This window comes from Scyliorhinus canicula, chromosome 9 (genome assembly GCF_902713615.1).
Source record: "Scyliorhinus canicula chromosome 9, sScyCan1.1, whole genome shotgun sequence".
NCBI lineage: Eukaryota > Metazoa > Chordata > Chondrichthyes > Carcharhiniformes > Scyliorhinidae > Scyliorhinus > Scyliorhinus canicula.
The window spans coordinates 159,743,972-159,761,725 of NC_052154.1; the positions used below are offsets into that span (position 1 = coordinate 159,743,972).

General features: G+C 54.7%; 1 protein-coding gene across 1 annotated transcript in view; it reads right to left on the reverse strand.

The window, feature by feature from the left end:
• LOC119970954 (dentin sialophosphoprotein-like) overlaps positions 1-17,754 on the reverse strand; it is a 165,850-nt gene that overhangs the window by 18,073 nt on the left and 130,023 nt on the right. Inside the window, exons 22-27 of the mRNA XM_038806066.1 lie at positions 15,736-15,837; positions 14,792-14,872; positions 13,399-13,497; positions 12,145-12,225; positions 3,301-3,399; positions 2,100-2,180 (exon numbers count right to left, since the gene is read on the reverse strand). Of these exons, the coding sequence (XP_038661994.1) occupies positions 2,100-2,180; positions 3,301-3,399; positions 12,145-12,225; positions 13,399-13,497; positions 14,792-14,872; positions 15,736-15,837 (543 nt within the window). The remainder of the gene's footprint in view (positions 1-2,099; positions 2,181-3,300; positions 3,400-12,144; positions 12,226-13,398; positions 13,498-14,791; positions 14,873-15,735; positions 15,838-17,754) is intronic.

The window sequence follows — 17,754 nt, forward strand, 5'->3', positions numbered from 1 at the left end:
CTTGCCAAGAACTAGTCCTGGACTAGGGTAAGGGATTAACATTTTAGGACTGAGGTACGGAGAAGTTTCTTCACCCAGAAGATGGTGAATCTGTGGAATTCACTACCACAAAACGTAGTTGAGACAAAAACATTGTGTAATCTCAAGTAAATTAGATATAGGGCTGGATTCTCTGCACCCCGCTGGTGAAATCGTGTTCGGCACTGGGGCGAGAATCCAGTTTCACGCATGAAATCGGGACAGCGCCAGTTCCACGATTCTCCACCCCTTGAAAAGCGGTGTACCCGGGCAGTCCGCTGCGCCGCGTATCCACCGGCTGCAGCCATTGCTGGAGGCACGCCCCGCTATTCTCTGGCCCGACCGGCAAAGCCTTGACGGCGTATTTCTAATGTGGTCCAGCCATTCGGGATACTCGCGAGGTAGCTGCAGGCTCAGCCGCAGCCGCCATAGTCGGGGGCGGGCCGATCGGAGGGCAGGGGGGGCCCCACACTGAAACTTTATTGTGTGGCCGATCAGGATCGGACGAGTGGCAGATTGAGGGCACTATTTCTGCGGTCCAGGTCCGCGGTACGTGTCCGCCATGGAGCACGGCGCGGCCGCTGGAGTCCACCGCCATGCACATGCGCGGCCTCTAATCTGGAAGTGCGGGGAGCCGTATCGGCAGCTGGAGCTGCGAGCTCCATGATAGCTGAATGCCAGCCACCTGCAAGACGGTGAATCTGTGGCCTTTTGATGGCAGTTTTTCTGCCGTTAATGAACACGGGCGGGATTCGGCGAGCCCCCATCGGGTCGGAGAATCGCCGGGGGGGGGGGGGGGGGGGGGCATGAATCCCGCCCACGGTGGCTGCCGCATTCTCCAGCGCCGGAGATTTGGCGGGGGCGGGAATCGTGTCATACCAGTCAGCGGCTGCTAGCAACACCCCCTCCGGTGAAAAATACCAAACAGAGTAAACACATTGTATTAAGGAACAGGAACTACAGTAATGGTGCGTTTGGTTAGTAGTGAATGAATACATATGTATTTAGCTCAGCTCATTGCATCTATATCTGAGGAGAGTTTTACTATTTCTCAGATAGGTGCTGCATCAATAATTTAATAATGATGCAAAATTACATCTTACTTTTAATAATAACTGCTGGTAGGCTTACATTGCTGCCCTGAATATACTTCAGTCTCCTTCAACAGAATTCCCCATTTTGGTAGCCATGCCTAGTGGCGGGAAGGGAAGCCGGGGTGATTTTCGTTGGAAAGTGTCGGAACCTTACAGACACAATCTTGTGGTGTTCAGCTCATTAATTATTCATGTGTGAGGAACACGTCAGATCCCATGGATTTATTCTCCCACGCCATCACCTCATTGCGCCAATATCTCGGAGATATTTGGGTTGTAAGGGACAATGCGGAGGAATAGAGTGCCCGCACAGCACAGGCCCACCCGTGGATCGGTGGGCTCCGATCGCGGGCCAGGCCAGCGTGGGGGCACCTCCCGGGGCCAGATCCCCCTGCGCCCCCACCCCCCCCGAGGACCCCGGAGGCCACCCGCGCTTCCAGGTCAGACCGGTAAGTACCTGTTGTAATTTAGGCCGGTGGGATCGGCTGGAAACGGACGGCCACCTGCCCATTGCAGGCCGGACAATCGCCGGGGCCACTGCCAGTGGCAGCCAACCAGCACGTGCGATTCTGACCCGTCGGGGGGTCGGAGAATCCCGCCCTATATATATTTTTGGTCAAGTATTGCTGGAAAAGCCACCTGCCAAACAGGCAATGAGTGCCATGTAGAAGCAGAAGGGCAGAATACCCGAACATGGAACACCGCAAAACTCCCACAATCCCAACTTGGAAGAATGTTGCCGTTGCTTCATCGTAACAAGGGTGAACACCTGGAGAACCCCTTCCCAGAGAGCTCTGTGGATGTCTCTACACAACACATACAACAGTGATTCAAGAAGGATCACCACCTCAAGGAGAATTAAGAATTAGCATAAATGCATCATAGAATCATAGAATTCACAATGCGGAAGGTGTCAAATTTGCCCATATCTCATGAGAGAACAGATGAAAAATTTGCGAAAAGTATTTCTTTCTTCATTGATCCCACCTTCAGTTCCTGGCCTATCCATTGAACTGTCCCCTTGATTATCAGCATTATTTTGATTGCTTGAAGGGGTTTTCTGTGATTCTACATAAACACAAAAATACAAAACAGTGTAAACACATTGTATAAAGGAACAGGAACTACAGTAATGGTGCATTTAGTTAACAGTGAATGAATACATATGTATTTATCTCAGCTCATTGCATCTTTATCCGAGGAGAGATTTACTATTTCTCAGTTAGGTGTTGCATCAATAACTTAATAATGATGCAAAATTACATCTTGCTTTTAATAATAACTGCTGGTAGGCTACTATTGCTGCCCTGAATATACTTCAGTCTCCTGCAACAGAATTCCGCATTTTGGAGGCCTTGTGGCGGGAAGAGAAGTCGGGGTGATTTTCGCTGGAGTGTGTCAGAACCTTACAGACACAATCTTGTGGTGTTCAGCTCATTTATTATGCATGTGTGAGGAACACATCGGGCGCGATTCTCCGCAAATGCGGTGAGTCGTAAATGCTGCTGTGAAACTGGCCGTGTTTCATGGCAGCCTCCGCGCCCCCTCCTGGGACCCGATTCTCCCCCCGGGCGGGGCTAGCAGCGCGGCCCCGCGAAGCATGGCATCGTGGGCTTAGCGACCGTTGCTAAGCCCGTGCGCCAAGGGTCACGGTGGCTGACGCGCACGATGACGTCAGACGCGCATGCGTGGATTGGACGGCTCCAACCCGCGCATGCGCGGGTGATGTCATCACGCATATGCGTCATACCCGCGCATGCACGGGCCGTCATGCCCCTCAGCCGCCCCGCGGACTGATCCCATGGTGCGGCCGTGCCAATCGGTGCCATGGTTGTCTGGAACGGCACTTTGCGGCCGTTTTCACGACCGTTGAGAGCAGGTGTGTTTGCATTCGTGAAAACGGCCGTAAAGGCCTGGGAACTCGACCCATCGGCCAGGGGAGAATTTGTGTCATGGTGCGGCCGTGGGGGAGGGGGGGGGGGGGGGGTGGGAATAGCGAGAGATTGGGAAAAATGTCGGGAAGGCCCTCCCGCTATTCTCCGACCCGTCGTGGGTAGCGGAGAATCGCGCCCATCAGATCCCATGGATTGATTCTCCCACGCCATCACCTCATTGCGCCAGTATCTCGGTGCCATATTTAAATGTTACCACACAGCCAATCATTCTTCAACTCTGCTCCTTGACTCACCTTCAGTTCCTGTCTTACTTTTGTCTTTTATCTCATCCGATGAATTTTCCGATGGATTATTATCACTGTTTTGATCACTTGAAGGGGTTTGCTCTGAATCTACATGAACACAAAAATGCAAAGTTTAAACACATTGTCCAAAGCAGCAGGAAATACAGTAATGATGCATTTGGTTAAGAGTGAAAGAATACATATGTATTTAGCTCACCTTGTTACATCTTTCTCGAAGGAGAAATATTATTATTTTACAGAGAGTTTTCACGTCAATATCTTCGTACCCATGGAAAATTACATCTTACTTTTGATAATAATTGCTGGTAATTTTCTATCGTTGCCCTGAATATACCTCAGCCTCCTGCAACTGGAGGGAGGGGAAGTCGGGGTGACTTTCGCTGGAGAGTGACGCAGCTGAACCTGCAAACCCTGTGGTGTTCAGCTCATTAATTATACATGTGTGAGGGGCAGCATGGTGGTGCTGTGGTTAGCACTCCTGCCTCACGGCACCGAGGTCCCAGGTTTGATCCCGGCCCTGGGTCACTGTCCATGTGGAGTTTGCACATTCTCACCTTGGTACCACAACCCAAAGATGTGCAGGGTAGGTAGATTGGCCACGCTGAATTGCCCCTTAATTGGAAAAAATTAATTGGGCACTCTAAATTTATTTTTTAAAATTATACATGTGTGAGGAACACATGAAATCACATTGAGGTATCCTGCCACACCATCACCTCATAGTGCCAATATTTAAATGGTACCACACAGCCATTCACTCTTCCAGTCTGCTCCTTCATTCACCTCAAAAAACAATACAGCACAGGAGCAGGTCCTTCGGCCCTCCAAGCCTGTACCAGCCATAATACCATCCTTGGCCAAACCCTCAGCACTTCTTAGTGTTGTATCCCTCTATACCCATCCTATCCATGTATTTGTTGATATGCCTTTTGAATACCGTTAATGTATCTGCTTCGACAACCTCCCCTGGCAGGCACTCACCATCCTCTGCGTAAAAAACCTGCCTCACACACGATCTCCTCTAAACTTTGCCTCACAGTCCTTAAACCAATGCCCAGTAGTGACTGACCTCTCCTCCCTGGAAAAGAGTGCCTGCCCATCCACTCTTTCCATGCCTCTCATAATCTTGTAGACCTATAGCAGGTCACCCCTCCACCTCCATTGCTCTAATCAAATCAGTCCGAGTCTATTCAGCCTCTCCTCATAGCTAACACCCTCCAGACCAGGCAATATCCTGTTAAGCATCCTCTGCACCCTACCAAAGCCTCCACATTCTTCTGGTACTGTGGTGACCAGAAATGTGCGCAATATTCCAAGTGCGGCCTTGTCAAGGTTCTAGAACTGGAGCATGACTTGCCAGTTTTTATACTCGATGCCCCGTCCAATGAAGGCAAGCATTTTATATGCTTTCTTGACGACTTTATCTACTTGTGTTGCCACTTTCAAAGATCTGAGGACCTGTACGCCAAAATCTCTCTGACTTTCTATATTCCTAATTGTTTTGCCATTTACTGTATAGCCCCCTTTGATGTTAGATCTACCAAAATGCATTACCTCACATTTATCCAGATTAAACTCCATATGCCATTTCTCTGCCCAAATCTCCAACCTATCTATCACCTGCTCTTACCTCTGACAGTCCTCAACACTATCTGCCACTCCACCACCCTTGGTGTCATCCGCAAACTTACTAATGAGACCAGCTACATTTTGCTCCAAATAATTTATGTATACGACAGACAACATAGGCCCCAGCACCGATCCCTGTGGAACACCACTAATCACAACCTTCCATTCAGAAAAACACCCTTTTACTGCTACACTCTGCCTTCAGTGGCTGAACCAGTTTTGTACCCATCTTGTCACCTCACCTCTGATCCCGTGTGACTTCACCTTTTGTACCAGTCTGCCATGAGGCACCTTGTCAAACGCTTTACTGAAGTCCAAATCAACAACATCCAGCGCGCTCCCCATATCAATCATTTTTGTCACCGCCTCAGAAAACCCGATCAAGTTGGTGAGGCACGACCTCCCCTTCACAAAAGCATGCTCTCTGTCACTAAGGAGTCCATTTGTTTCCAAATGGGTATGTGGTAGTCACCACTGTTGTATTATTTTGTATATACTGCACTGCTTACACGGGTATTACGGTAAGGCCCCTTTACTACAGGTACGGGGGTGGACCCCACCCCTCCTGGACATCATGGACCCCGCCAGCGAACGCCCTACCATGCACCCCGTCAGCAACCGCCCCCAGCCAACCCCAGGCCTGCGCCGCATTATCCACCCCGATACGGTAAGGCGCTGCTCCCTCATGGTCCACCCCACCAACCAGAGAATCTCCCTGCACTGCCACCCACATTATCCAGGGCGCCGCATGGCAACCAAACAACCCTGGGGGACCCAAGTGTTACTTCTGCGGACAGTCAAAGCACCCCCGACAACACTGCCTGGCACAGAGAGCGCTCTGCAAAGCCCGTGGTAAGAAAGGACATTTTGCTGCTGTGTGCCAGGCCCGCTCTGTCGCCGCCATGTGCGACCCCCGGGCACTGCCATCTTCCTCCCCGCAGACCACGTGCGTCCCGTGGGCGCCGCCATCTTGCTCCCCTCACAACACGTGCGGCCCTTGGGCGCCGCCATCTTCCTCGCCATCTTGCTCGCCTCACACGTGCGGCCCGTGGGCACCACCATCTTGCCCGCCTCAGGACACGTGTGGCCAGTCGGTGGCGCCATCTTGCCGCCCCAGGACACGTGCGGCCCGTGGGTGCCGCGATCTTCCCCGCCTCAGGATTCCTGTTTGTCGGACACCTCATCGGGCTGCTCATCGCCTGCAACCGCCGCCGATCAGCCACGCCTGGCCTCCATTACGATCGACCAGACACGACCGCACAACCTCACGACTGCGTCGACGATGGTGAAGATCGACGGGCACAAGGTTTCCTGCCTTCTGGACTCCGGGAGCACTGAGAGCTTTATCCACCCCGATACGGTAAGGCGCTGCTCCCTCATGGTCCACCCCACCAACCAGAGAATCTCCCTGCACTGCCACCCACATTATCCAGGGCGTAGAGTTCAGCAGCGTCCGCATCTACGTTCTCCCAAACCTCTGCACTGCCCTGCTACAAGGCCTGGACTTCCAGTGCAACCTCCAGAGCCTAACCTTGAAATTTGGCGGGCCCCTACCACCCCTTACTGTATGCGGCCTCACGACCCTTAATGTCGACCCACCTTCCCTGTTTGCGAACCTCAACCGGATTGCAAACCCGTCGCCACCAGGAGCAGACGGTACAGTACCCAGGACAGGACCTTCATCAGGTCTGAGGTCCAGCATCAGGTCTGAGGTCCAGCGGCTGCTATGGGCAGGTATTATTGAGGCCAGCAACAGCTCCTGGAGAGCCCAAGTGATAGTGGTAAAAACCGGGGAGAAAAACAGGATGATCGTTGACTATAGTCAGACCATCAATCGGTACATGCAGCTCGCCGCATACCCCCTCCCTCGCAAATCTGGGGCGGGATTCTCCGTTGCCCGTCGTAACGCGGGTTTCCGGCGAGAAAAATCGGTGCGCATGACTCCGGCGTCCGGGCCTTCTTTTAAGCTGGCATTCTCCGTTCCCGGAGGGGCCAGCAGCTGACTGACGCAATACGCGTCAGTTTCACCAGCAGCGGAAGTGGTGAGACCCGGCGTTTTTTAAAGGAGGAGAGAGACAGACCCGGTATTTTGGGGGGGGGGGGGTGTGAGACCCGGCATTTGGGGGGGGGTGTGAGACCCGGCATTTGGGGGGGGGGGTGAGACCCGGCATTTGGGGGGGGGTGTGAGACCTGGCATTTGGGGGGGGGGGTGAGACCCGGCATTTGGGGGGGGGGTGTGAGACCCGGAATTTGGGGGGGGGTGTGAGATCGGCATTGGGGGGGGGGGGGGTGTGAGACCCGGCATTTGGGGGGGGGTGTGAGACCCGGCATTTGGGGGGGGGTGTGTTCCGGCATTTGGGGGGGGGTGTTCCGGCATTTGGGGGGGGGTTCCGGCATTTGGGGGAGGGGTGTGTTCCGGCATTTGGGGGGGGGGTGTTCCGGCATTTGGGGGGGGGTTCCGGCATTTGGGGGGGGGGGTGTTCCGGCCTTTGGGGGGAGGGGTGTGTTCCGGCATTTGGGGGGGGGGCTGTTCCGGCATTTGGGGGGGGGTTCCGGCATTTGGAGGGGGTGTGTTCCGGCATTTGGGGAGGGGGTGTTCCGGCATTTGGGGGGGGGGGGGTTGTGTTCCGGCATTTGGGGGGGGGGTGGTGTTCCGGCATTTGGGGGGGGGTTCCGGCATTTGGGGGGGGGATTGCGGCATCGGGGGGGGGGGGTTTGGGGGCAGCGGCGGGCAGAGAGGGGGGGCAACGGATGCCCGGGGCCAACCGTCGCCCCCCCCGTACGCCGCTGCCCCCTACCCCAACCCCCCCTCACCACCCCTACCTCCCTCCCCACCACCCCTACCTCCCTCCCCACCACTCCTACCTCCCTCCCCACCACTCCTACCCCCCTCCCCACCACCCCTACCTCCCTCCCTCCCCACCACCCCTACCTCCCTCCCTCCCCACCACCCCTACCTCCCTCCCCACCACCCCTACCTCCCTCCCCACCACCCCTACCTCCCTCCCCACCACCCCTACCCCCCTCCCCACCACCCCTACCCCCCTCCAACGCCGCCCCCCATCTCTCGCAACGCCGCAACCCCCCCCCCCCTCAATGCCGGGTCCCCCCCCCCTCAACGCCGGGTCTCCCCCCCCCTCAACGCCGGGTTTCCCCCCCCCCCCCTCAACGCCGGGTCCCCCCCCCCCTCAACGCCGGGTCCCCCCCCCTCAACGCCGGGTCCCCCCCCTCAACGCCGGGTCCCCCCCCCCTCAACGCCGGGTCTTCCCCCCCCCCCCCAACGCCGGATCTCCCCCCCCACCTCAACGCCGGTACCCACACCCCGTCCCCCTCCCTCTGAAGGCCGGTACCCACACCCCCCCTCTCTCCTCCTCCCCCCTCTCCTCCTCCCCCCCTCTCCTCCTCCCCCCCTTCCTTCCTCCCCCCCTTCCTTCCTCCCCCCCTTCCTTCCTCCCCCCCTTCCTTCCTCCCCCCCTTCCTTCCTCCCCCCTTCCTTCCTCCCCCCCTTCCTTCCTACCCCCCTTCCTTACTCCGTTAGTGGGGGGGGGGGGGGGTGCGGCGTTAGTGGGGGGTGGGGGGGTGCGGCGTTGGAGGGGGGTAGGGGTGGTGAAGGGGGTAGGTGTGGTGAGGGGGGTTTGGGGTAGGGGCAGCGGCGTGCAGAGAGGGGGGCGACTGATGCCCGGGCCCAATGCACCGTCGCCCCCCCTCTGCACGCAGCTGCCCCTACCCCAACCCCCCCTCACCACCCCTACCCCCTTCACCACCCCTACCCCCCACTAACGCCGCACCCCCCCCCACTAACGGAGGAAGGAAGGGGGGGAGGAGGAAGGAGGGGGGACGGAGGAAGGAGGGGGGGGAGGAGGAAGAAGGGGGGGAGGAGGAAGGAAGGGGGGAGGAGGAAGGAGGGGGGGAGGAGGAAGGAGGGGGGACGGAGGAAGGAAGGGGGGGAGGAGGAAGAAGGGGGAGGAGGAAGGAAGGGGGGGAGGAGGAAGGAAGGGGGGAGGAGGAAGAGGAAGGAGGGGGGAGGAGGAAGGAAGGGGGAGGAGGAGGAGAGAGGGGGGGGTGTGTGGGTACCGGCCTTCAGAGGGAGGGGGACGGGGTGTGGGTACCGGCGTTGAGGGGGGGGGTTGCGGCGATGAGGGGGGGTTGCGGCGATGAGGGGGGTTGCGGCGTTGAGGGTGGGGGGTTGCGGCGTTGAGGGTGGGGGGTTGCGGCGATGAGGGGGGGTTGCGGCGTTGAGGGTGGGGGGTTGCGGCGTTGCGAGAGATGGGGGGCGGCTTTGGAGGGGGGTAGGGGTGGTGGGGAGGGGGGTACGTGGCGTTGGAGGGAGGTAGGGGTGGTGAGGGGGGGGTGGTGGTTGGGGTAGGGGGCAGCGGCGTACAGGGGGGGGCGACGGTGCGTTGGCCCAGGGCATCCGTAGCCCCCCCTCTCTGCCCGCCGATGCCCCCAAACCCCCCCCCGATGCCCCCCCGATGCCGCAACCCCCCCGATGCCGCAACCCACCCCCCGATGCCGCAACCCCCCCGATGCCGCAACCCCCCCGATGCCGCAACCCACCCCCCGATGCCGTAACCCCGCCGATGCCGCAACCCCCCCCGATGCCGCAACCCCCCCGATGCCGCAACCCACCCCCCCCGATGCCGCAACCCCCCCCCCGATGCCGCAACCCAACCCCCCCCGATGCCGCAACCCAACCCCCCCATGCCGCAACCCCCCTCCAATGCCGCAACCCCCCCCGATGCCGCAACCCCCCCCGATGCCGCACCCCCCCCCCCGATGCCGCAACCCCCCCCGATGCCGCAACCCCCCCGATGCCGCAACCCACCCCCTCCGATGCCGCAACCCACCCCCCGATGCCGCAACCCACCCCCCCATGCCGCAACCCACCCCCCCCCCCATGTCGCAACCCACCCCCCGACACTGAACGGCGTCAACCATCATCAATGGTTGACGCCGTTTTAAAGCAACTTTGATTTGCGCCGACGTGACCCGTGGCCACGTCGGCGGGACTTCGGCCCATCCGGGCCGGAGATTTGAGGTAAGTTTTTAAAAAATGAAATCCCGCCGGCGCCAGCTGTTTTCACAGGCTGCCGGCGGGATCTGCACAGCGCCGGTTTATGACCGGCGGGAGAATTCAAAAACCTGCGGGAGCGGAAATAACGCCGCTTCCCGCCGATTCTCCGACCCTGCGTGGGGTCGGAGAATCTCGCGCCTGACTTGTGCTTTGTAGTTTGTGTACAACATTTGGAATTCAGGGTTCCAAGCCCCTGAACTGCGATTGTAGCCACATTATTTATATAGCTGTAAAATCTTCAATCCTTTCTGAGTTAAAGAAGCTTAACTCAATCAAAGAAACTGACTGTTTTGCTCAATCCAGTCATGCTGCTGTAACAGAAGGAAAACAGGAAAGTGGTTGGCAACATTACTGAAAGCGACAAATTCTGATCTGTTCCAAATGCCTGGGACAGTTCATTTCCACCAATAGAGGAGACCTGCAGAACTTGCAAATCTGTGTAAGTAACATCCAACTTTAGCACAGCAAAATCTTCGAATGGCATCATGTCATCAGAGCATGATGGAGTCGAGAAAGGATCCAATACACAGGATTATTCAGTTAATCTTTCATCTCGAGTTAGTCAAGGAGGACAATCTGAAAACAAAACTATTGGCCTCTGCCCTTGGAGTGCTTTTACAACTGGAACACTCTTCTTCGAAATCAATGAGATTTTGTAAACTGGAACACTCTTCTACATTCTGTGCCATTGATAAAATATACATATATTTTTGGTCAAGGATTGCTATAAAAGCCAGCTGCCAAACAGGCAATGAGTGCTGAGATACCCTCAATTACGACGCGGAGGAGAGTCGGCGGCCCACCCGGGCATGTAGTAAACGCAGCTTGCGAGCGCCGTCGACATCAGTCGGTGAGGAGTCAATATAGTCTTCAAAACACCGCAGCCAATATTAAAACATTTCCGGGGCTTCCGGTGAGCAAGTGTCCAGGTTAAGTTTCTCCGGCTTTAGAGCGCTGTACATCTTGATGTGTCAGATGATTAAATTGAGATACCCTCAATTACGACACAGGAGAGAAGATAGGTGATTCAAAGGCTTTAATCATCTGAGAACTGAACAGCAGCCGAGAAGTGTGCTCATCACATGCTGCCGAGTGAGCCTCATCTTATGTACCGTTTCCAGGGGGCGGAGCTAGAGGCGGAGACCCCCAGGGTTCCAAGCCCAGTCTTAAAGGGCCAATGCATTAAAGGTACGGTACCGTTACAGCAACTACTGATAACATTCATCACAAGTGCCATGTAGCAGCATAAGGGCAGAACACCAGAACATGGGGCGGAATTCTCCAACAGGGTCGGGGAATTGCCCGGGGCTGGCGTAAATCCCGCCCCTGCTGTTGCCGGAATTCTCCACCACCCGGGAATCGACGAGAGCGGGAATCATGCCCCGCCGATTGGCGTGCCCCCCGCGGCGATTCTCCGGCCCCGATGGGCCGAAGACCCGCCGCTGACAGGCCTCTCCCGCCGGCGGGAATTGGAGCACCTCTGGTGCCGGCGGGATTGGCGGCGCAAGTGGGCCCCCGGGGGGGGGGGGGCGCGGGCCGATCGGACCCCGGAGGGTGGCCCCACGGTGGCCTGGCCGCGAACGGGGCCCACCAATCGGCGGGCGGGCCTGTGCCGTGGGGGAACTCTTTTTCTTACGCCGCCACCACCGGCCCATGCGCGGACCGGCGAAGGCCTTTCGGCACCAGTTGGCGTGGCGGAAACCTCTCCGGTGCGGGCCTAGCCCCTAAACGTGCGGAGAATTCCGCACCGTTGGGGAGGCCTGACGCTGGAATCACTGGCGCCACTCCGTTACGCCGGGACCTCCCCGCCCCACTGGGTAGGGGAGAATCCCAGCCATGGAACTTCACCGCAAGACACCCACAATCCCAACTTGGAAATATATGGAATGCTTCTTCGTAACGGGGTGAAAACCTGGAGAACCCCTCCCCAGAGAGCTCTGTGGATGTCTCTACACAACACAAACAGCAGTGATTCAAGAAGGATCACCACCTCAAGGAGAATTACGAATTTTCATAAATGCATCATAGAATCATGGAATTTACAGTGCGGAAGGTGTCAACTTTGACACATCTCATGAGCGAATAGATGAAAAATTTGCTGAAAGTATTTCTTTCTTCATTGATCCCACCTTCAGTTCCTGGCTTATCCATTGAACTGTCCCCTTGATTATCAGCAATATTTTGTTTGCTTGAAGGAGTTTTCTGTGATTCTACATAAACACAAAAATACAAAAGTGTAAGCACATTGTAGAAAGGAACAGGAACTACAGTAATGGTGCATTTAGTTTATAGTGAATGAATACATATGTATTTAGCTCAGCTCATTACATCTTTATCCGAGGAGGGATTTACTATTTCTCAGATAGGTGTTGCATCAATAGCTTAATAATGATGCAAAATTACATCTTACTTTTAATAATAACTGCTGGTAGCCTTCTATTGCTGCCCTGAATATACTTGAGTCGCCTGCAACAGAATTCCCCCTTTTGGAGGCCATGTCTAGTAATGGAAGGGAAGTCGGGGTGATTTTCACTGGAGACTGTCGGAACTTTACAGACGGGGCCCGATTCTCTGCAAATGCGGAGAGTCGTAAAGTCTGCCGTGAAACCGGCCGTGTTTCACGGCAGCCTCCGCGCCCCCTCCCGGGACCCGATTCACCCCCCCGGTCGGGGCTAGTATCGCGGCCCCGGGAAGAACGGCAGCACAGGCTTAGCGAACGTTCGCTAAACCCAGCCGCCAAGACTCACGGCGGCTGCCGCGCACGATGATGTCAGGCGCGCATGCGCGGGTTGGACGGCTCCAACCCGCGCATGCGCGGTCCGTCATGCCCCTCAGCCGCCCCGCGGACTGATCCTGCGGGGCGGCGGAGGGACAAAGAGTGCGCGGGAATCGGACCCGCTGCCCGCGATCGGTGCCCACCAATCGCGGGCCCATGCCAATCGGCGGCACAGTTGCGCAGAACGGCACTTTGCGGCCGTTTTCACGAACTGTGATAGCAGGTGTGTTTAAATTCATGAAAACGGCCGTAAAGGCCTGGGAAATCGGCCCATCGGATAGGGGAGAATCGCTGCTCGCTGTAAAAAAACGGCGAGCAGCGATTACTGTCGTGTGGCGGCCGTGGGGGGGGGGGGGGGGGGGGATAGCGGGAGGTCGGGAAAAATGTCGGGAAGGCCCTCCCGCTATTCTCCGACCCATCGTGGGGGGCGGAGAATCGCGCCCACAATCTTGTGGTGTTCAGCTAATTAATTATGCATGTTTGAGGAACACGTCAGATCCCATGGATTTATTCTCCCACGCCATCACCTCATTGCGCCAATATCTCGGTGCCATATTTAAATGTTACCACACAGCCAATCATTCTTCAACTCTGCTCCTTGACTCACCTTTAGTTCCTGTCTTACTTTTGTCTTTTATCTCATCCGATGAATTTTCCGATGGCTTATATTCACTGTTTGGATCACTTGAAGGGGTTTGCTCTGAATCTACACGAACACAAAAATGCAAAACATAAACACATTGTACAAAGGAGCAGATAATACGGTAATGATGCATTTGATTGATAGTGAAAGAATACATATGCATTTAGCTCACCTCGTTTAAGGAGAAATAATATTATTTTACAGAGAGTTTTCGCGTCAATATCTTCATACCCATGGAAAATTACATCTTACTTTTGATAATAATTGCTGGTAATTTTCTATCGTTGCCCTGAATATAACTCAGCCTCCTGCAACTGGAGGGAGGGGAAGTCGGGGTGACTTTCGCTGGAGAGTGACGCAGCTGAACCTGCAAACCCTGTGGTGTTCAGCTCATTAGTTATATATGTGTGAGGGCAGCATGGTGGTGCCGTGGTTAGCACTCCTGCCTCACGGCGCCGAGGTCCCAGGTTCGATCCCAGTCACTGTCTGTGTGCAGTTTGCACGTTCTCCCCTAGTTGATGTGGGATTTACCCCTACAACCCAAAGATGTGCAGGGTCGGTGAACTGGCTATGCTAAGTTGCCCCTTAATTGGAAAAAATAATTGGGCACTCTAAATTTAGTTTAAAAAAATTATACACATGTGAGGAACACATCAAATCACATTGAGTTGTCCTGCCACACCATCACCTCATTGCGCCAATATTTAAATGGTACCACACAGCCATTCACTCTTCCAGTCTGCTCCTTCATTCACCTCAAAAAACAATACAGCATAGGAACAGGCCCTTCGGCCTTGCAAGCCTGTACCAGTCATAATACCACCCTTGGCCAATCCCTCAGTACTTCTTAGTGCTGTATCCCTCTATACCCATCCTATCCATGTATTTGTCGATATTGGAACACTCTTCTTCGAAATCAATGAGATTTTGTAAACTGGAACACTCTTCTACATTCTGTGCCATTGTTAGACTATATATATATTTTTGGTCAAGGATTGCTCTGAAAGCCAGCTGCCAAACAGGCAATGAGTGCCATTAGAAGCATAAGGGCAGAACATCAGTACATGGAACTTCACTGCAAGACTCCCACAATGCCAACTTGGAAAAATGTGGAATGCTTCATCGAAACACAGGTGAAAACTTGGAGAACACCTCCCCAAAGAGCTCTGAGGATGTCTCTACACAACACTAATAACAGTGATTCAAGAAGGTCACCACCACAAGGAGAATAACGAATTTGCATAAATGAATGATAGAATCATAGAATTTACAGTGCGGAAGGTGTCAACTTTGATACATCTCATGAACGAATAGATGAAAAATTTGCTGAAAGTATTTATTTCTTCATTGAGCCCACCTTCAGTTCCTGTCTCATGCAATGAACTTTCCCCTTGATTATCAGCATTATTTTGATTGTTTGAAGGGGTTTTCTGTGATTCTAGATAAACACAAAAATACAAAACAGTGTAAACACATTGCATAAAGGATCAGGAAGTACAGTAATGGTGTGTTTGGTTTATAGTGAATGAATACATATGCATTTAGCTCAGCTCATTACATGTTTAGCTAAGGAGAAATATTATTATTTTACAGAGAGTTTTCGCGTCAATATCTGCGAACCCATGGAAAATTACATCTTTCTTTTGATAATAATTGCTGGTAGGCTTCTATTGCTGGCCTGAATATACTTCAGTCTCCTGCAACAGAATTCCCCATTTTGGAGGCCATGTCTAGTGGCGGGAAGGGAACATAGAACATAGAACAGTACAGCACGGAACAGGCCCTTCGGCCCTCGATGTTGTGCCGAGCAATGATCACCCTACTCAAACCCACGTATCCACCCTATACCCGTAACCCAACAACCCCCCCTTAACCTTACTTTTTAGGACTGTACGGGCAATTTAGCATGGCCACTCCACCTAACCCGCACATCTTTGGACCGTGGGAGGAAACCCGAGCACCCAGAGGAAACCCACGCACACACGGGGAGGACGTGCAGACTCCGCACAGACAGTGACCCAGCCGGAAACTGAACCTGGGACCCTGGAGCTGTGAAGCATTTATGCTAACCACCATGCTACCGTGCTGCCCCATAGTCGGGGTGATTTTTGATGGAGAGTGTCGGAACCTTACAGACACAATCTTGTGGTTTTCAGCTCAGTTATTATGCATGTGTGAGGAACACATCAGATCCCATGGATTTTTCCTGTAACGCCATCACCTCATTGCACCAATATCCCGGTGCCATATTTAAATGCTACCACACAGCCAATCACTCTTCAACTCTGCTCCTTGACTCACCTTCAGTCCCTGGCTTACTTTTGTCTTTTTTCTCATCCTCCGATGAATTTTTCCCTGAATTATAATCACGGTTTTGATTACTTGAAGGGGTTTGCTCAGAATCTACATGAACACAAAAATGCAAAACATAAACACATTGTACAAAGCAGCAGGAAATACGGTAATGATGCATTTGGCTGATAGTGAAAGAATACATATGTATTTAGCCCACCTCGTTACATGTTTATCTAAGGAGAAGTATTATTATTTTACAGAGAGTTTTCGCGTCAATATCTTCGTACCCATGGAAAATTACATCTTACTTTTGATAATAATTGCTGGTAATTTTCTATCGTTGCCCTGAATATACCTCAGCCTCCTGCAAATGGAGGGAGGGGAAGTCGGGGTGACTTTCACTGGAGAGTGACGCAGCTGAACCTGCAAACCCTGTGGTGTTCAGCTCATTAATTATATATGTGTGAGGGGCAGCATGGTGGTGCTGTGGTTAGCACTCCTGCCTCACGGCGCCGAGGTCCCAGGTTCGATCCCGGCTCCGGGTCACTGTCCGTGTGCAGTTTGCACGTTCTCACCTAGTTGATGTGGGTTTTACCCCTACAACCCAAAGATGTGCAGTGTCGGTGGACTGGCTATGCTAAGTTGCCCCTTAATTGGAAAAAAATAATTGGGCACTCTCAATTTAGTTTTTAAAAATTATACACGTGTGAGGAACACATCAAATCACATTGAGTTATCCTGCCAGTGCGTGGACCCAACCTGTCAGATAGTGCCCCCCTAGACTTCCCCTCGCCACCGACCACCAGTCCCCCAGCCCTCATCGAAGACCCCCAGCCAGCAGCACGGCTCCCCTCCCCCCCCCCCCCCTGATTGTGGCAGCACTGGGCACAGTCCACAGCCGCCATGCTGGGTTCCCGACCGCTGAGACCGTGGACGGGATTCTCCAACCACCCGCCGGGTCGGAGAATCGCTGGGGGTCGGCACGAATCCCGCCCCCGCCGTCCGCCGAAGTCTCTGACACCCCAAATTCTGGCCCCTGTGTGAATTGCGCCGCCCGCCTCGGAGAACGGCGGGGACCGGAGCGACGCTTTCGGCCCCGGGGCTGCCGGACTTCTCCTGGCCGGATGGGCTGAAGTCCCGCCGACGTGACCATGGGTCACACCGGCGTAAATTAAAACACCTTTATAATGGCGTCAACCACTGCTGATGGTTGGCCACGGCGTGGGGTGGCCCCAGGAGGAGTGACGGCGCGGCTGCAGTTGGTGTGGAGGGGGAGGTGTGTGTGCAGGGGGGGGGGGGGTGTGGCGGGGGGTTGTGAGGGGAGGGAGGGGGTGTGAGAAGGGGTGTGGAGGGGAGAGCACACCTGTTGCGGCGCCGAATGGATCCATCCAGTAAGAGGACCAGGAAGGATCGGGGGGGGCCACCTGCCTTAGTACGACAGCAGGCGCTGACTAGCCACCGTCCAGGTGGTAGATGCAAACCTTGTTGTGTGGCTGGATGTCGGGAAGGTCAGCAGCCCGTGAGTCATAGGAAGTTTTCTGCTGCAGTTGAGACATGTGCATGCGGTGGAGCAGGGGGACATAATCGAGGTTGGGAGCGAGAATTGATGGCACCGTCGTTCTGAGGGTGCGGTTGATTAGCAGCTGAGCAGGCGACAGGCCGGTGGAGAGCGGGGCGGAGCGATAGGCCAGCAGAGCAAGGTGGAAATATGAGCCGGCGTCGGCGGCCTTGCTGAGGAGCCGCTTAACGATTTGGACCCCCGTTTCCGTCAGCGGAATGTCATGTCGGGCAAATGTCTCCTTACAAGCCCTGATCACAGCCGAGGATGTGAGATCGTGCAGCCTGATGACCTCCGGGTAACTGGCGAACTAGTCGATAAAGATGACGTCGATGCCCACTTGGTTCAAGGCGATGTGACGAGCTCATGGGGCATCAGGGTCTCCCGTGGTTGGGCAGGCTGAAAACGCTGGCAGGTAGAGCAGTTGAGCACCACATTGGCGATGTCATCATTGATGCCCGGCCAGT